The sequence below is a fragment of the Chelonoidis abingdonii genome, chromosome 1, assembly GCF_003597395.2.
Source record: "Chelonoidis abingdonii isolate Lonesome George chromosome 1, CheloAbing_2.0, whole genome shotgun sequence".
NCBI classification, from domain to species: Eukaryota; Metazoa; Chordata; order Testudines; family Testudinidae; genus Chelonoidis; species Chelonoidis abingdonii.
This window is the reverse complement of record NC_133769.1, coordinates 103,001,474-103,021,888: the sequence shown is the minus strand read 5'-3', so window position 1 is coordinate 103,021,888 and position 20,415 is coordinate 103,001,474. Positions and strand designations below refer to the sequence as shown.

At 42.9% G+C, this 20,415-nt stretch overlaps 1 protein-coding gene across 2 annotated transcripts in view; it reads right to left on the bottom strand.

Annotated features, from left to right (window-relative positions):
* Positions 1-307: 307 nt before the first annotated feature.
* LARGE1 (LARGE xylosyl- and glucuronyltransferase 1) overlaps positions 308-20,415 on the bottom strand; it is a 398,132-nt gene continuing 378,024 nt past the window's right edge. Inside the window, exons 13-15 of one of the 2 annotated variants that reach the window (XM_032763382.2) lie at positions 11,661-11,807; positions 6,064-6,259; positions 308-3,004 (exon numbers count right to left, since the gene is read on the bottom strand). In XM_032763382.2, coding sequence (XP_032619273.1) covers positions 2,807-3,004; positions 6,064-6,259; positions 11,661-11,807 — 541 coding nt within the window. In that variant the 3' untranslated portion in view covers positions 308-2,806. Of the gene's footprint in view, positions 3,005-6,063; positions 6,260-11,660; positions 11,808-20,415 lie in introns of those variants that run through there. The other variant, XM_075068615.1, reaches the window with a different exon arrangement.

The window sequence follows — 20,415 nt, the reverse complement described above, 5'->3', positions numbered from 1 at the left end:
TGCCTGGGGAGACTCCCCCCATGGAAGCTAACCCTGCCTGGGCTTTCCCCAAGCCAGCTCACCTCGGCTCCACCTCCTCCACTGAGCACGCTGGCACTGCTCTAATTCTCCTCCTCGCCCAGGTGTGCAGCGCCGATTGGAGGAGACTTAGAGCTGGGCTGTGTGCTCAGTGGAGGAGGCAAAGTGGAGGTGAGCTGGGGCGAGGAGCTGTTCCCCTGTGTACCCCCGCCCCATTACTGTGGGCAGCCCTCTCCGCGCCCCCACCCCCAGCTCAGCTTCACTCCACCTCCTTGCCTGAGGGGACTTTTAGGCGCCCCCAATCAGAAGGCACCCTAGGTGGCCGCCTAGTTTGCCTAAATGGTTGCAGCGGCCCTGAGCACTGCAGGAGAATAGTGTTCCCCCTGTACTCAGGCATCATTGTGAAACAAAGAAGAAATTAACATCCAGCACTTAACTAGTGCTATAAAACAGCTTTAGTTATACAGAGGGACTGACTAGGAATTTCAAGAAGGTAAATCAGCATTTTCACACCACTGGACTACTTAGGCCTTGTCTACACTAGAAAATTAGGTTAGTTTAACTACATTGGTAAGGTGTGTGAAATATCCACACCCCTGAGTAGCACTGTTAAGCTGACCTAAGTCCCTGTATACACAGCCCTAGGTCGAGAGAATTCTTCCATTGACCTAGCTACCGCCTCTCAGGGAGGTGGATTACCTAGGCCAATGGAAGAACACCTCCCGTCAGCAAAGGTAGTGTCTACACTGCTGCATTTTAAGTGTGGACATACCCTTAGGAACAGATTCTGCCACCCTTACTCATGGTGAAGAATCACTGGGACTATTTGTGGAGTATTGCACTACTCAGCGTGAGAAACGATGGCAGATTAACAATGAGGGAGGGAGAGGTTGTTTTATTAATTTGCCTGCGCCTGGCTCCTCACAGGTTTTTAGGTGAGCCGTTAAGTAAAGGAGAAAAGTAGGAAGTGAAAGATTCTTACACAGCCCACATCCACAGGGGAAAATGTAACAACTACATTCAGACTCCCTCCTGGTCTGATTTCTTTTCTCCAAGAAGTCGCTTTTTTTGTTTTTTGCTGTTCTGTTCTTTAATGTCTGTATGATTAACCAACATTTGTACTGTAAACACCTGACTTAGTTGTGTTGAAGTTGCTGTAAATAAACCCCTCAAAAAGTAGGAGGTTAGAAAGAAAGCCAAGATCTAGCATGGTGAGGTGGGGAGGAAGATCCAATGACTGGAAAATAGAATAAAATAATGAGCACAATGAAGTGTGGATCCACTATACAGTCTAGGCAGAGGTGTGTGTTAAGTACTGTTCTACATGGTCTGAAATAGGAAGAGGGACACACTTCTCACTTTAGTCGATTCTGCTTTCTCTGGTAACATTGCAAGCGAATACAAATAGCCCAGCTAAGGGCAGTGCATTAAACCTCATCTCCTCATCCCATGTAAACATAACATTAATACTGAAGACTAAAGGAAATGGTAAAAAGTCCAGTGTCTCGGTTTTTGTATGCATTTTGCTTGTTAGGTTTCTTGTCCACCCTTCAAAATATCGCTACGCATACTGAGGTCGTGAACTGGACCCCCCCACATTCAAGCAAACACTCACACTCAGATTCCCAACACATTCTCTTCTCCCCCTCAAATGGGGAGTTTATGCCTCAGACTTTTGCTCCTTTTATTATAAACTCCTTTAACAAAGTAGTTCTGAGCGCTTGTAGCAGGCAGCTTGAAAGCACTGAGGCGCCTGGGCTCTAGCTGTCATGCTTACATTTCCCTGTTCAGCGACGAAGTCCACTTAAAGCCCAAGGCCCAAGGCCTTCACAAGTGAGCATGCACTGAAAAAGCCTACAGGTCAATAGCCCCCAGTAGAAAATACATCCCAGGGAAAAATCCAGTTCTTGCCTTTAAAATGGTAACCAAGCTACAACATGGCAATTTATTTCACTAGACACATGTGAATGAATTGCTCAGGTGAAAACAGGCCTTACACTGACAGGTTCCTTCACATTCTGGTAGAGGCACCAATCTTCTTTACTGGACTGCTAGAACTGGAGATGGACAAGCAGAATGAAGGCCAACACTGTCTTTTAAAAGGGAAGGAATGGATTTTATGGCCGGGGCAGGGGAGGTTTCTAGATCAAACAGAATTAACTTGAGGATCTGTGACCAACTGATCCCATGGATATGCCTCAGTCTTTAGCACATCTTCTCTATAGTGGGATATGGTATATGCTTCCCCTTCATTTTCAAGGCTATTTCAAATCTTTGCCTTGCCCTTCATTAGAATAGCCAACCATATCAAGAGGGGCAATATGAAAGTTCACAGGTGAAAGTTCCCCTTTTAGAGCAGTGTGGGTTTAAAATTCACAGGACAGTGACCTGAAGATCTTCCTTTACAGATAAAAAGCATGTGGAATTATTAAATAGCAACATTAAATCCTATTTTCTGGAGAGCTGTCTTTGCTCAACTGTTTTGAGAACAGAAAACATATTCCCATCCCACCCCCGCTCCGCACCGTTTGCAATATGATGGGTGCATGGCTGACCCCTCTTATTCACATCTTGCGAATGCTAAAGTTGAGAGATTGGCAGGGGGGTGGAAGGGAAGTGGCTAATGAGCATAGTCTGAAGACATGTCGCTTCAAATCTCTACTGTTAGAACTGTTGGGTATGATATAAAAACAAAAAAGTGTCTCAGTTCCAAGTTAAAAGACTGGGCCCCAAACATTAAGTGGCTCCTCCCTTGAGTGTCTGTTTCCTGTAAACAGGCTCCATCGTGCTAGCTGTTGTTCTCTGCTGTGAGATATTTGAGGGCTGCAAAGCCATAGTGGCGTGACATATCCTGCTGGAACTCTTCCTTCAGGGTCTTCAGACAGATGCGGTATTGCTTGTTGGAGCGGAACTTGGTGATGTCGAAGCTGGGAGCATGCGGCATATGGATCATATAGGCATTGGGCAGCACTATGAATTCATATTCCTGGAAAAGGAAGACACCAGCAGTGAGAGGCAGTTCCAAGATCTCTCTCTCTCTTTCTCTCTCTCTCATCTTTGCTAAGGCAAAGAAGATGGTGCAGTGTAAATCCTAGGAGGGAAGAGCAAATCCATAAAGATTTGCTTAACCAACCTCCTCTTTCTTTCCAAGGATCACATTAGCCCTTTTGGCCGGAGTCACAATGGGAGCTCATGTTCAGCTGATTACCTACCTCCATGCTACCAAGTTCTTTTCAGAGTGTCTGTTTTTCAGGATAGAGTCTCCCACCCTGTGAAAAGTGTGTAATTCTTTGTTCCTACATGTATAAGTTTACATTTAGCCATATTAAATGCATATAGTTTGTTTGAGCCCAGTTTACCAAGTGATCCAGATCTCTATCAGCAACCTGTTCTGTTCATTATTTATCACTCCTCCATGCTTTGTATCAGCTGCAAACTTTATCATTATTTTATGTTCTCTTTCATGTCACTGATAGAACTGTTAAACTGTTAGCATAGGACCAAGAACTGATCCCTGCGGCACCCCTCTAGAAATTCCCAGTTGATGACAATTCTCCGATAACAGTTACATTCAGTCAGTTTTTAATCCATTTAACATGTGCCATGTTAATTTTGTATCAATATAGGTTCTTAATCAAATTGTCAAGTGGTACCAAGTCAAATAATTTACATAACTCTAAGTATATTATATCAGCACTATTACCATTATCACACCACTTATAATCTCATCAAAACAGGTATCTAGTTAGGCAGAATCTATTTTCCATAAAACCATGTAGATTGGCATTAATTACGTTACTCTCCTTTAATTCTTTATTAACCAAGTCTTCAGCCATTTGATCATTTTGCCCGGGACTGATGTCAGGCTGACAGGTCTATAATTACCTGGGTCGTCCCATTTACCTATTTACAATATTGCACAAGAGTAGCTTTCTTCCAGTTGTCTGCTTGTGTCTTTAAACTGTAAGTCCTTCAGGGCAGGAACTGTTTCTCTTCAATGTTTATAGAGACCAGCACAATGGAGTAGCCATCCCCTTCCCAACTGGGGCCTTTGAGGGCTACGAATTATATATATATATATATATATATATATAGAATAAAATACTATTAAGACCTTTTGAAAGCAGTCAGGAGAGGGGCTGCTAACTGGCTAGGTCCAGGAGTCATTGGAAGGCTGGGGAAAGTATCTTAGAGCTTGTCCCTAGAGCAAGGAGAATCCCTTTCAGAAAAAATTCCCACCTGCAGGAACCTCACGCTCTAACTACAAGTTTGTAAGCCCTTAGGAGCAGAGTCTGTCACTAGCTATATATCCGTACAGACCCCAGCACCATGGGCATGTGGTGTTTCTAGAATAATTATAATTATTTCCATCCTGTTTGCCATTTTGATGGGCTATAGCAGCACAGGCCCTCTGTGATGGAGTCTTACATGCAGGCCTTCTGCCAGGTGCTGGATTTGCTAAAACGCACTGAAATCTTTCCCTGAGCTGGGAGGTGACTCTGTTAGCTGAGGCTAGAATACTGAAGCAGCTGCTTAGGCAAAGACCTGATGAGTGAGAGTGGCACCTCAAATGCAGTGGAAAGCTTAATGGGTGTCCAGCACTATTTCCCCCCCATTTGGGGAGAGGATATTGCCAGAGAGGCCTGGTCAGTCTTATCCCACTCCCTAAATCCCCTGCTGATGAGCTGAGGGCTGATAAGCAGTCAGCAATGGTAGGTGGGGGTGGGAAGAAGGACCAAAGAACAAAAAAAAGAGTGGGTAGGGATCCCCTAGCTGAGACCTAGTCAAGAGAACAAAGTTCTTTGAGGAAAACCCTCAAGAGGCTCTTTTTAGAAGGGAGTGTGTCAAGGAGCTGTCTCCATTGCAAGGAGGACAGAATAATGGGAAGTATTGTAGTCTCAGCCAGGATATAGGGAAAGCCCTGCGTTCCAGAAGTTCCTGGCAGAGCTACCTCAGTGAGCTGCCGTAGGGATGGGCAGACCAGGAATTGCAAGTTTCCTCCAGGATGACAGATTCTCGATAAGAGAATAGCCCCGTCCCTCAGCCATTATAAACAAAAAATTTTTAAATATGAGTGTGTTTGGAGGCTGGAGGAGCAAGGAAACACATCCACAGAGACAGTTCCATCTCAATAATCATTTAAAAGAACTATGCTACAACCTCCTGTGAAAGAGCGCCCACTTTCCTTTGTGTGACTCTGTACGTTGGCTGAATGCCACAGCACAAATAAGCATTAAGCTGTGAGTGCTGTATGAGAGCTACAACTGGAACTGTAATCCCGGTTACACAGATGAGCAGATAATAAATCATTACATTGATATTCTCCACATCTGAAGTTTCATTGATCAGTGATTGAAAAGTGCATTGTAAAATTAAAGTGTTATGCACGTGCTAAGTATTATTATTAGGATAATATAGTAGACACTATTTTTATTTGGTTAATAAACATATTTTCCCCTCTATAGCTGAGAATATTCCCATTGGGTATATCCTTATGGAACGTAAAGGGCCTGATTGCAGCCCAACCCAATGTGACTGTGCAGAGGTGTAAGCAGGGGTATAAATGTCCCCCTAAATGCACACACAGAGAAGTCCACACACGGACACACCCATTCCTGCACAGTCTCCTTGCCTCTCAGCTGCAGGCAGGATGGGGAAAGCAGGGGTTGCATACCTTGTACTTTACCCCTCAGAGTGGCCAACACAAATGAGCCAGTGTATGTTAGTAAGTACCTGCTAATGATCAAGGTCAGTAGGCAATTACTAACCTCCGGAAGGAAGTGGGGAACAGGGAAGGAAATTTGCCTCTCTGAGATGACAGACTCCTCACAGATTTGATAAATCAATTAAATGAGGCACAACTTTTAATGCTCAGCGAATACTAAATAAGGGTTTTCTCTCTTAGATGGAAATAACCAGTTACAGAATGCAGAATGGCTGAATAATTTGGTGACGTGGAATCTGAATCCACTTCCATAGTATAAGGGTTTCCTATAAAAAACCATGCATCTCATGAAGAATCTCATTAAGAAGATATCTCCTTACCTGTGCATCCAGTTCCATTATGTGAGCTACTTTGTTCCAGCCGAACCCTACAAACCTTCTGTCGTACTCTGGGCAGTCCTGCCTCACAACAACATATGGTTCAAAGTCTGCTTCCCACTCAACTTGATAAGGTGTGGTAGCAGTCCGCCACTTGGCAAAGTTCGTGGGTGCATGCCCTTTCGTCCAGACGTGATACCTTGAATATACAGAACTTGCATGGGTGTGGGGGAACAGTGAAATAAGATGCATCTTGGCAAAACTGCATAACATTACCTTTTAGATGGACCCCTTGAAAATGAGGACATTAGCTGTACAGTCCACTATTACGTTTAGGACAAATTACAAGGCAACTCGATACACTATGACCATTTGTGAAGCATTTTCCAATACTTCCATGTGCTTGATGCTTATACATACCAGGCTGACGAAGTTAATTGACAAAAAGACAATTATCAAAAGGGCTATCCATGACCGAGAGTGGGAAACAATAATTATGGAAAACACAAAGGGTGCATCTACACTACAATATTTCACATCCATTTCCCAGCTATGGTGTAGTTCACTTAAAGCTTTTAAAAGTTAACTATTACAGCTCCACAGTGATGAGAGTTATGTATTTTATATTTACACTTTTAAGTTGTGTAAGAGACATCTGGAGCTCTGGACAAGTGCCTCTTTTTGTTATTATTACTGTAAAAACCCAAATAAATAATTTAATTAATACATAAAAGCCTAGATAAATGCTCTCCATGATACTACATATATCGTTTTATCCAACATGATTCTATGTAAGACCATTAATTCAATTTATAAGAAAGGATCTTTTAATATTTTCTTAATCTTATTTATGTCACAGCAGGTCTCTTCCAAGCACAGCTTGAATCTACCCCACTAACAGAAAGATCAATGATTCTATTGCCCTTTCACTCTTCTTACATCTTTCCAGAAATCACTGAGACAGACTCTTGCTGCAGCATCATGGATTAAATCAAGAAAAAAGAAGAAGGCAGGTAATCTGTATTGTAGTATTTTGAGATTTATAACAGAAGGAGCAAAACAAACATGCAGTTGTGCAATATAAGGCACCTTGACTTCAAGGGGACAGACAACTTGTGCATAAAGTGAAGCATGTGCATAACTATTTGCAGGTTGAGAGCCTAGATCCTAATATTTTGATCTCAGAAGTTTGGATAACATTACAAACCATGAAGAACAAGGAACACACAGGTAAAAATTACAGCCTTAGTGTTTACATTTTGGGTATATCTTATTCTTTATAATACCTGGAGAAAACAAAAGAAGCCAAAGTTCACTTTCTCTCTTCTTCAAGGAATAGATCAGTGCAGGAGGGACATGGCTATCAGAAAATTATTTTACTAAACAGTAACTGATTTTCTTTTAAGCTGTGATGGTTTCACTTTTATATGTTGTTGTTGTTATTATTATCATCATAGCTAAACAGGTTGCATCACTTCAATGAGACTGGCTAACTAGTAGCACAGAGCCATTCAACTCTCAATCACTGATTTGACTTTCCAGGCTGCCAGAGATCAAAGCCTTTACCATCTATTGACAGAGACAAGGTAGGTAAGGTAATATCTTCTTTTGGACCAATTTCTGTTGATGGAAGGTACAAGATTTCATGCTTCACAAAGCTCTTCTTCAGGTCTGGGCAAAAGCTTGCACATTCCATCAACAGAAGTTGGTCCAATAAAAGATATTTCCTCACCTATCTTCTCTCGCTCATATCCTGGCGCTGACAAAATTTTACCATCTATTGGCCATTTGATGTCTTTACGAAATGAGTTGGTAGTCTCAATCCAGGCCTTAGTGAAATAAACCACAATCACAACAGAGGTTTTAAATCTGATGTAGGATTGTGGGGAACGCGGCATTTCTCCTCATCCCTCCTCTAGCATTTTGAAAGTAATAAATAAAATAAAATAATAATAATAATACTTACTTTTTAACGCTTAATATGATCTGTATTTTCAAAGCACCCTACAAATGATAGCTAATTAATTAATTCCTGCAGAGAATCAGGTTAGTGCTGCAGCTCCTGCCCATAATGCTTCCCCAGCGGCAACAGCAAGAGCAGAACATGAAACTGACCAGCGTTGTATCACTTTCCCTCTACAGCTATTGCTGGCCCCACTGACATAGTACTATAAGCAGGAGCAGAAGCACAAGTATCCCCTGGCAGGGAGAGAGAGAGAGAGAGACGAGAAAACCAAAATGGAAGAGCAAAACAGGGTAAAGAAGAGCACTAGAGAAAAAGATCAGGATGGGAGCGAGGGAGACCAAAGCAAAATAGAAGGGAAGATAGTGGGGGAAAAGGAGGGGAGAAGGTGAGTGAAAGAAAAGTCGAGACCCTGGTTAAAGGAGGGAGGCGCTACATGCTACCTATCCAATCAATGTATTTCCTTTGGGAGGGTCCAAACCTATGGATGAGAGGGTAGTTCATTCTCTAAGTCTATCCAGTTCTTGGCCTCTCTGCCTCAATGACTGAGAACATCCAGACTACCTGCCAGATCGGCAGGTAGCGATCGATCTATCAGGGATCGATATATCGCATCTCGTCTAGACGCGATATATTGATGCCCGAATGTGCTCCTGTCAACTCTGGAACTCCACCAGGGCGAGAGGTGGAAGTGGAGTCAATGGGGAGCCGCGGCCATCGATCCCACACCATGAGGACGGGAGGTAAGTCAAAATAAGATACGTTGACTTCAGCTATGCTATTCCCGTAGCTGAAGTTGTGTATCTTACATCGACCCCCATCCCTCAGTGTAATCCAGGCCTAAGATGCCAATCAATGCAGCAGTGATGGTGGTTCTGTGATGTGGCCACCTGTGCACAAGAAAAGAAACTGAGACCAACAAATCATTTTGCACAGAACATTCAGGTTCTTTAAAAGCACCTGAAATGCCCATTGTTAGTGTCAGTATTTACCTCAAAGTAACAGGATCTCTAAATAGATCAAGGATTTTGCGTTTGCTTCTTCAGAATGACGTAATTCTATATGATGGGATCACATGGAGAAACCACACACATTGGCAGCTAAGAGTTTATAACTAGATAATAATCATATTATTGTGCTTTCTGAATGAGGGGGGAAAATCTAGTTATTAAGTGGATGAACTCTGGGATCAGATACCATATTCACTGGAAACGCAATGCATTAACTGTTCAGTTGCTATATCAAGTGGATATTGTATCTTGTAGCAGATATGTCTGGCAGGGGAAGAGAAAGAGGGAAGTGGATGTGGGATGCTGAAAAAAGGTCACTATAGACTGATTATGAAAGAACAATTGGGTTTGTAACCATCTTTCTGATAGTTCAGGAAGATATACATGCCAGAACCGGGTCTCGGCTACATGCTGACTATCTTGTGAAATTTTAGTTCTGCTGAAGTTATTTACATACTGTTAAAAAGATCTCCACCCAAAAGATGCTACCATAAAATGGTAATTTTCACCAGACATTAGTCACAGAGACATAGTAGGGAGATTCATCAGTTTTACTGTCTCTTGTATCAGTATTATTGTCTCTTTGGCCTGCCAACCAACATCCTCCGTTTTCTCATTATCCTCCAAAGTACTTCAACATGTGCTTAACTTGGGGCCTCAGTTTATCAGTCATTGCTGGTTACACTGTCTCAGTATGGTGCTTTCTTTTACCTTCCGTACCTTCATTATCCTTGTAAGATTCCACCAGAAGCACACTTCCTTGTCCTTGGGACATTACCCACTACTAAGTGGATACATCTTGCCAAGGCACAATAAAAACTAATACCATGAAACAAAGCCAGAATGATTTCACAAGGTAGTCCCCTGGTGCAAAGGTTTTTCACACAGCACCTCTTGGCAACCGTGAAAGCTTAAATGACTTTCTGTGTGAGGGGAGGTGGGGAGGAAGTAGTGCGAAGGATGTAATTGAGAGCCGTTTTGTATTTTTCAGCAGCCCAGAAGCAGAAAAGGTCACAATTTGGAAAAGAGGTGACAAAAGCAATTTCACTGAGGAAAAGATTGTAATCTAGCATGTGGTGTGAGGATCTGGGATGCTGCAGGCATGATCAGCAATCACTGTCACAGCAGTCCTCTTCCCAGCTCACTCCCGCCAGCTTGGCCTCAACTTATAGTATTATTAAAAGCACCTTGAAAATGTAGGTGGAAACGCTCAGTCCCGATCCCAGCTGCTGTGTGTGCCTGCTGCTAGATTTGACCAATATGATGAGACAGAAACGATTAGGGGAGTGTTTACAAAATATATCCTACATACGTACATAAATCTACTACAGGCCTGACATCTTTCATCTGTTCTTATTCAGTCCTTACTCAGGTCAAATCCCCAATGAAGTTACAGGGTGCAGGTTGAAAATGTGATTGTCAATGGAATATAAGATCTGAAGTAAAATCTTGAGGGTATTATTTCCCACAAGAGGTTATTTTTTCACTTAAGGGGGAAAGTTATTTTCTATAAACAAACCTCAAGTTAATCTATAAATTGCAGCACAGTTAAGAAGCAATGGAAGGAGAGAGGAGAGCAAACTTTCCCCCACACCCTTGAGGTTTTTTTTCCAGGGGCTGATATAACACCTCTATTCTTTTCCCTACCTTTCAGTTGCCTTGGGTTACCTGTTTCCCAGTGAATCACAGTCAGTGGTTCCATCAAAACAATGTTCTTCAGGATCATATGAACCACCTGCTGTGATGTCTGTAGAAAGCAGCTGGCAAAAAAGTTACTCTTGCACCTCAGAAGATGCTGCAGCTTAGCAACATGAAAGAAACCCACTGCAAGTAGAGAGGTATGAAATACAGGTAATGGGGGAAGAGAGGAATCCGCCAAAAAAAACAATTTGTGAGAAGAGGAAAGAAAAGGAAGTTTTCCACTGAATAATAATAATAATACCATCTAGCTCTTATATAATGGTTTTCATCTATAGCTTTCATAGCATTTTAACACAGGAGAGGTAAGCATTATTATCCCCATTTTACGGATGTGAAACTGAGGCACAGGGAGGTGAAGTGGTTTGCCAAAGGTCATCCAGCAGGTCAGAGCTGGGAATAGAACCAAGGTCTCCTGAGGTCCAGTCCAGTGCTGCATGCAGTAGGCCACACTGCACACTTTTTGAGCTTCGTGGCACTTTCAGAATATCCACTCATCAATCCTAGTTAAGAATTATTATCCTCAATTTTTTGATCACATGTATGGTAGTTACCTGGACTATGCTTAGCCAACAAAGGGTATATTACACACTTGCTGGTTTAATGCTCTTTCATGATTTTGTAAAGCAATAAAAATGTCAAAAATCAAATGAGGCCAATTTAACAATAGGAGGGTAGACTAGAGGGAAGGGAAAGACCCCCATGGAAATATTAGTAGATAGCATGCAGGGTTTAAAGATTAAATACATGCACCAATCAAGCTGTTGGGGCACTAGATCACTGCCATTTAATAAAGTGGGGAAAAACCTCAATATATTTCTTAATTGAACTATTGACTGGCCAGGGGAGAGGCGAGCCACACGTCCACAGATGAGCAAGAAGCCAAGGTTGATCACTGCCAGAGGTTCAGTGAAACCTCCTTCTGTTACCTGAATGTGAAGAGGGTTCCCATGTCCAACATAGATAACAGCTCTGCTTTTGACTTGGGGAAAGACAGGCGGTACCGAAGGGTCTCAAAAGCAGGTACGATCAGAGCTTTCTTGGTATTGGCCAAGTCTAGCTGGATGACAGACTTCCTGGCAGAGAAGAGCAATGAATACAAAGGGGAGAATTTTAACCTGGACAAATCACAGTGCTTTTCACAGTAAAGAACAAAGAGATGGCAGTTCAAGTGGTGCATTTTTTCTTGGTGCGGAGTAGTTTTCCTCATCTCATTTAACCTGTTGATCTAGGAAAAAATGTAAGCAATACTTTGCTATGAAAGTTTGTAAACCTAAGGTGCATTTGGCTGACTGCCCAGTGATATAGGTCTATCTGAACAATAAATTTGAGTAGGTCCAATTGCTTGTCCCTATAAGAGACACTCAGCTGAGTAAAGGCCAAATTCCTTGAATGGTCCTGTTTGTTATTACAGATTATGGAAATAACCACCCAAGGAATGGCAGTTCTAAGCTGACACGATTTGGCCAGGACAGTTTGGGACTCTGCATGAGGAGACTGGTTACACTTCAACATAATTAGTCTCTACGTTCCAAACTCTCTCTCACATTTACACTGGTAAAACCCAGGAATTTAGAAAGAAGTGGCAATTAATTCAGCCAGAATTTGAGTCTTCTGACAAGGAGAGCCCATCACTAAAAGACATTCATTTCTTTAAGGCAGGGGGGTGCTCAAACTTTTTCTTTCTAAGTCCCCTTCTTCCCCCCACCCCAACATGGTATATAAAAACTCCATGGCCCACCTCTGCCATAACAACTGTTTTTTCTACATATAAAAGACAGGGCTGGCCTTAGGAGGTTGCAAGCAGGACAATAGCCTGAGGCCCCATGCCACAGGGGGCCCTGTGAAGCTAAGTTGCTCAGGCTTCAACTTCAGCACCTAGTGGCAGAGCTTAGGGCCTCAGGCTTCAGTGGTGGGGCTTCGGCTTTCTGCCCTGGGCCTCAGCAAGTCTAATGTTGGCCCTGCTTGGGGGACCCCCTGAAACCTGCTCGTGGCCCCACAAGGAGTGCTGGACTCCTGGTTGAGAACCACTGCTTTAAGAGAATCTGTATACTGTTTATATGAAAGATCAACTATTCCATTCATATAAGGTCTATGCCTTAGAGAAACACACTGTAGTAGAGTCTCGATGGGAGTTTAGCTTCTGGTTTTAAAAGATTTAATTTTTGAAAGTGCTTTGTTATGGTAATTCTCCTGTCTCCTGGTCCAAATTTTGTCCCCAACTTTAAAGGGACAGAGTCACTGCTCAAACCCTACTGTATACTTTTGTACTACTGCCCTCTACTGGCCCATTGAGCTGTTACTTTGTTCTTGTTTTTGACACTTGTTTAGAGCTCACATACCACACGGACGGGGAGTGGTGCCAATCTAAACGTATTTCACAACACACACGTGTCCTCAAAAATACCATGTGGCACAACTGTTAGTCTCTGCTCAAGGGGAGGCCCAAGTTTGGAATAACAAGCTCAGAACTGAGATGTGCTCTCAGAGGCTGCAAATTCAGACTGAGGTCAATTAGCAGAACTGTGTGTATTATGATGATTATTTGTACTGTGGTAGTATTTAGTTCCCCAGCCCCACTGTGCTAGGCAGACTGTACTAGTACGAAGAGGCAACCCCTGCACAGAAGGGCTGTGTGTATGTTGCATCTCTTTATCCCATCCTTCGTCTGTTTGCCTATTTTGACTGGGAGCTATTCAGGGAAGAACTGTACAGCACTTAGCATAATGCGGCCTTCAGATACTGCTGATATACAAATAAATATCACTAACAGTAACAGAGCAATCTGGCATAACACCTGCCTGCACTGCATGCAGCTCCAGCCAGAGCTATTGGGCCTTCAGTTTCCTAACTAAAAAAGAAAAAAAGAAGTCATTGCCACCTCAAATTGAATCTTACTGTACTTGTCAGCTGAAATAACTCTGCCCCAACTTCCCTTTCATTATCTTTGCATTTCATATGAAACATCTGCCTCTCTCTCCATGTCAAACTCAGTTCCCCTTAATAGGATTTACTGTACTAACTTTTATGGTACTGCAACGAACAACCAAGGACAACGTTGACAAGCAACAAACTATCTGCAGCCTTACAAGATGAAGGATTTGGGAACGCTGTCATAACATTGAAAGGGAAACAATAAGACACTTTTTTAGGTCCAGAATAGCAAGAATTCGTTGCCACTGCATCAAAGGAGGAGGAAGGGGTTGTTAATAACATTTGAGTTTTAAGGAGTTTATATTAGCTTTGCATTCTAGGATTCCCTGTAGATCTGTCTGTAAAATGAGCCCATTCTCAGCTGGCTATGTGAAAGTTTGAATTGTTTAAAGAGCTACTGCCACATTCCAACAAACTTTACACAACTGAAGGACTTTATCTGCCTCTCATTAAAACTTTCCTGTACTTTCTCCTCTGTTTCCTTCCCCATCACTGCTAACGATCTGCATGTAGATGACTCCTTTAAAGAGAGCTTCCTCAGCCTGTCAGAATCACTGAGTGATGCCAAAATCCAGTGTTTATGACACTCCTAATGATTCTTCCCCCTGATTTAACTTGCAGTTTTTTCTAGCCCCTCTCAGTATGGAAATCACACTAATTTAATCTCACTGACCATTTTAGGACTTGGTTCATCCCCTTGGTTCGGAGATGTACAAACCTGACCCAGCAGCCCAAGCTGCTACATCTCAGAGGGTTTCATCCCTGGGGAAAGTCAGGCGGTGTTTGCACTGATGTCCTTCCTTAGGTATTTTGCTAGGAAATGGCAGCTTTAAATTGTGGTTCTTGATATTATTCTTTATTTGTAGGGCGGTAGCACCCAGAAGCCCCAGTCAGGGATTGAGACCTCATTGTGCTAAGCACTGTGCAAACACCAAGTACATGACAATCCTTGCCCCAAAGAGCATATGATCAAATTTCAGATACAATAAGTGGGTGTAACAATCAAAGAAGTAAGAGAGAAAGAAGAGGGAGGACAAGGGTGAAAGCAGTAGCACCATGTGGTTATGTAGCGGAGGTTGTCTGCACAACTAGATAGTTGCAATGCACTCATTTCTTAAGTCATTAGATAGAAACAAAATAATATTTTTATTGGTAATCCTTACAGCCACTGGCAGTGGCTGACCAAAAATCTGAGAGAGAGTGGGGGGTAGGAAAATAAGGAGGTGGGAAAGGATGTAGTTGCTGGGGACACAGGGGATTTGGGATGTATGCAGAGCTCACAAAGTGCTTCTGCTCAGCTCAAACCAACTAGACAGCAACAGCTGGTGCAGCACCAGAATTTTTCTCTGGATATCAGAACCATTCCCTCTTTCATTTCCTCAGCCTTGCTGGTTTGTGAGCAAAGGACCTATCTTAAGTTCCAGACATGGACAATATATCCCAACTCAGGGCAGCATGCTGAGCTACCACTAGCTCTTTAGCTGGCTTTTCCTTGCACTTGATATGCTCAGTTTTACTGATCAAATTATTTTTTCAGTGCTCATTTTTCTAGTGGCACTATTCCATTACAATCAACTCATTTCATAATCTGAAGTATATTCAATTTTCTTCCACCTTTTTGCTGGGCATTGTGGTGTTTGAGTTAGAGAGATTTCAACCATAATCGTCACTGGATGTGTGTAATGGAATGCCAATAATAAATCTGGATATTTTGCAACTAACACTGGGGAAACTATTTAATTTATGTACAGTTGTTGAGAAAATATTTTCAGTTTTAATACCTCAGCATCTATTTTCTAATACCTACCATTTTCCAATACCTACCATTTTCCCAAACACCTAAAACAAGGATATGTGAATTTGTGAAGACTTTCTTTTTGTTAGTATTGTCCAGGAAACCATTTCCCAGGCATCCTTGTGTGCAGCCCCTGATGTAGGATATGTCATTCTGACATAATGAAGGTTGGGTTAAATTTCTACTCTAGCAATAAGCCATAGGAAAGAATATAAAGGTAAATTTCTCATTACTAGTTTTTTTGCATACTGTGGAATAAAGTGATCTTAAATCCCAAGAATCCTCTCAGAGGTCAAACTAACTCCAAAATACACCCACGGAATGTTTCTTCTTCAAAATGGTTACAAGTATTTACTAATTCTCACAACAACCCTTGTATGGTAGGTCAATATTATCACCTGCATTTTCATATGGAGAAACTGAGATTTAGGATACCTACAGTCAGAGGTGTGATTGTAGCTTGTGTGAGCATACAGACACTAGCTTTAATCTAGTTAGTATGGCTAAAAATAGCAGTGAAGTTGTGGCAGCACAGGCTCCATGGGCAAAAGTGATCATGAAATGACAGATTTCAGGATTTCAAGGAAAGGAAGGCATGAGAGCAGCAGAACAAGGCCAATGGACTTCAAAAAAGCAGACTTCAACATTCTCAGAGAACTGCTAGGTAAGGTACCATGGGAAGAAAATATAAGGGAAAAAGGAGTTCAGGAGAGCCGGTAGTCTGTCAAGGAGCCAGTATTAAAGGCACAACACCAAGCTATTCTGATTCAAAGGAAAGACAGAAAGAATAGTAAGAGGCCAATATGGCTCCATTAGGAGCTCTTGAATTACGTGAAAACCAAAAAGGAACTAACAAAAAGTGGAAACAGACAAATTGCTAAGGAGGAGTACAAAAGAACAGCACAAGCATGTAGAAACAAAATCAGAAAGGCTAAGGCACAAAATGAGTTACACCTAGCAAAGAACATAAAAGGCAATAAGAGGTTCTATAAATACACTAGGAGCAAGGGAAAGATTAAGGAAAGTGTAGGTCCACTATTTAGTGGGAAAGGTAAGCTAATAAGGGAAGTCATCAAAAAGGCTGAGGTATTTAAGGCCTATTTTGCTTCAGTCTTCACTAAAAAGGTTAATTGTGACCAGATACTTAACACAATTAACATTAACAACAAAGAGGAAGGAACATAAGCCAAAATAGGGAAAGAAGAGGTTAAATAATATTTAGATAAGTTAGATGTATTCAAATTGGCAGGGCCTGAAGAAATTTATTCTAAGATACTTAAGGAACTAGCTGAAGCAATCGCCAAACCATTAGTGATTATCTTTGAGGGCGGGTAAGATTCCACATGACAAGAGAAGGGCAAACGTAGTACTGTCTTTAAAAAGGGGCACAAAGAGGATTAAGGCAATTATAAACCAGTCAGCCTAACTTCAATACCTGGAAAGATACTGGGACAATCATTAAACAATCAATTTCTTAGCACCTAGAAGATAACAGGGTCATAAGAAAGAGCTAACATGGATCTGTCAAGAACAAATCATGTCAAACTAACTTAATTTTCTTCTGTGACAGTGTTACTGGCCTAGTGATAGGAGGAAAGCTGTAGATGTGATATATCTTCATCTTAGTAAGGATTTTGACAGTCTCACGTGACATTCACATAAGCAAACTTGGGGAATATGGTATGGATGCGTGCATAACTGGTTGAAAGACCGTACTCAAAGAGTAATTATTAATGATTCACTATTGAACTCAGTGGATTTATCTAGTGAAGTCCCATGGGAGTCTGTCCTTGGTCTGGTACTATTCAATATTTTCATTAATGACTTGGATAATGAGTGCCACAGAAAAACCCAGAAGGAAATTAATAATTCTTTTTTCAGAGTATGGTTTGAATAGTATGCAGTTGTGGATGACACCAAGCTGGAAGGAGTTGCAAGTGCTTTGGAGGATAGGATTAGAATTCAAAATGACCATGGCAAACTGGAGAATTGGTCTGAAATCAACAAGGTGAAAGTCGATAAAGAAAGTTCAAAGTACTACACTTTGGAAGGAAAAATCAAATGCACAAATATGAAATTGGGATTAACTGGCCGGGGAGTAGTACTGCAGAAAATGATCTGGGTGTCACAGTGGATCACAAATTGAATATGAATCAACAATGTGATGCAGTTGTGGAAAAGACTAATATAATTCTAGAGTGTATTAACAGGTCATTGCATGTAAGACACAGGGGGTGATTGTCCACTTGACCCTGGTGAGGCCTCAGCTGGAGTACTATGTCCAGTTCTGGGCACCACACTTTAAGAGATATGTGGACAAATTGGAAAGAGTCCAGAGGAGAGCAACAAAAATATAAAAGGTTTAGAAAACCTGATCCATAAGGACATGTTTTTAAAAAAGGGCATGTTTAGTCTTGAGAAAAGCAGACTGAGTAGGAACCAGATAACAGCCTTCAATAAGTGAAGGGCTGTTACAAACAGGATGGTGATTAATTTTTCTCCATGTCCACTGACTGCTGAATCTGCAGCAAGGAAGATTTAGGTTAGATGTTAGGAAAAAGTTTCTAACTAAAAGGATAATTAAGCTCCAGAAGAGGCTTCCAAGGGAGGTTGTGGAATCCCCATCACTGGAGGCTTTTAAGAACAGACTGGACAAACACCTGTCAGGAATGATTTAGGTGTACTTGGTCCTGCCTCAGTGCAGGGGAGAGGACTACATGATCTGTCCTGGTCTCTTCCAGGTCTAAGTTTCGATGATTCCAGCGTAAACTGTTCAAACCCACCCAGAACCCTGGGTACTTACCCACACTACTAGCCCATGCCAGGGTCTGTGCTGCTGTAGCTTTACTTCTATTTTGGGCCATGCTAAGTATATTAAAGCTAGCATGGGAATGTCTACCTGTGCTACAATCATACCTTCAATTGAAGTGTAGACATTCCCACAGAAAGCTGAATAGCCTAATCCTAAACCCCCTGAATTGAATGGGAGTCTTTCCACTGACTCAAATGGGCTCGGACCAGGCCCAATGTGACTTGTCCAAGACTAATTTACAAGTCAGTGGCGGAGGTGGGAGTTCCAGTCCTGTGTTCAGTCCATCAGATCATTCTTCCTCTCTGCAAAACCAACAAATACACCTGACAAATAAAACTAACAGCTACTTTGTGAAGTTTGTCTCCCACTGAGATGTTACCCCCCATGCACAGTGTATGGCAGCCAAAAATATTTCACATTTCATACTAGAGAGGGGCAGGTATAAATCCAGAAGAACACACTGAGGATATAAATTCCTAGTGTGTCAGTGGATGTGAGGAGTATATTTGAGCCAGGTGAGCCAGGAGGGAATCTTCGCACTAGCCACTGCAGCTGTAGATACTCTAGAGAAAGAACCCGTCTAGTTATTTCATGCTAAAAAACCTCAAAGGCTATTCAGATATAGTACTCACAGCTACCAAAAAGGAGCCTTTGGCTTTGGGGCAATGCTGAGGTGATCTGAGTCACAGATGACCGAATGCTGCATGTGACAAAAGAATTCTACTCAGGACACACTATAATGGTGACTTTAGTATTGTAAACTGAAAGTCTCTGAACTCTACATGTCTTTCTCCTTGTACGCTATAGTAGATGAAGGAGGGGGGGGAACAGTTTTGATGGAGATCAAATGCACTGATTCGATCTTGTATACACAGCTGTGAAAAGTCTCAAATCCAGCAGCTGGCAACATACATCTAGAGCAGAGGTGGGCAAACTATGGGCCGTGGACCACATCTGGCCTGTGGGACTCTCCTGCCCAGCCTCTGAGCTACTGGTCTGGCAGGCTAGCCCCCAGCCCCTTCCCTGCTGTTCCCCCTCCCCTGCAGCCCCAGCATGCCGCGCCACCAGTGCAATGCTCTGGGCAGTTAGGCAGTGGAGCTGCAGAGCCTGACCTGACCCAGTGCTCTGTGCTGCGCTGTGGTATGGCTGGCTTCAGCAGGGCAGCACAGCTGTTGGATAGAGGGCAGAGGAGTTTGGGGTGTGGACAGGGGTCGGGGTGGTCAGAGGGCAGGAAACAGGGGGGCAGGAGTCCTGGGGAGCAATCAGGAAGGAGGGGGGGTTGGATGGTGGGGGACAGTCGGGGCAAGGGGGTTCGGGGGAGCTCAGGGACAGGAGCGGGGGGGGTTTGCGACAGAGGGCAGGGAGTTTTTGGGGTGGTTGGGTAGGGGGTGGGGGTGTGGATGGGGTCGGAAAGCAGTCAGAGGGCGGGAATGGGTTGCGTTTTTTTTTTTTTTTTTTTTTTTTTTGAAATGGGTGCAGGGGTCAGGGCAGTCAAGAAGGGGTTGATGGGCAGCGGGGGCAGTCAGGGCTGGGGGTTTGGGGATAGGAAGTGGGGGGGGGAAAGCGGGCAGTCATGGAAGTGGGGGGTTGGATGGGGCAGGCCGTCCTGGGGGGGGCCGTCGGGGCGAGAAGTTGGAGGGGGGAGGATAGGGGGCAGGGGCTGGGCCAAACCTGGCTGTTTGTGGAGGCACAGCCTCCCCTAACTGGCCCATCATACAATTTCCGAAACTCGATGCGGTTCTCAGGCCAAAAAGTTTGCCCACCCCAATCTAGAGTAATGGTCAGACCTAATCCAGCCTGGGCCAAGTCATTGACATAGGGTGTTTCTGAAAGCGTACATTCATTATTTCAGTACGTCTTCCCTCATCCCATACACCTTACCAGGTAGGCTGTAGATATACAATATGGATAAATCAATTTATTATCAGAGGGACTTTCCCTTTATAAGAGCCAGGCCTTAAGCATCATACATTATTACTGTACGTGGGGCGACAGAAATGAATGCATATATGGGCAGCCCTAAAGAACAATTTCTGCCATCAGATGTATATTACTAATCAACTACCCACAGAAGGTACCAGTATGAACTCCACTGAAGTAGTACACGGGGGTCACCATTATTTAAAACCGGCTGGCAGCTTGC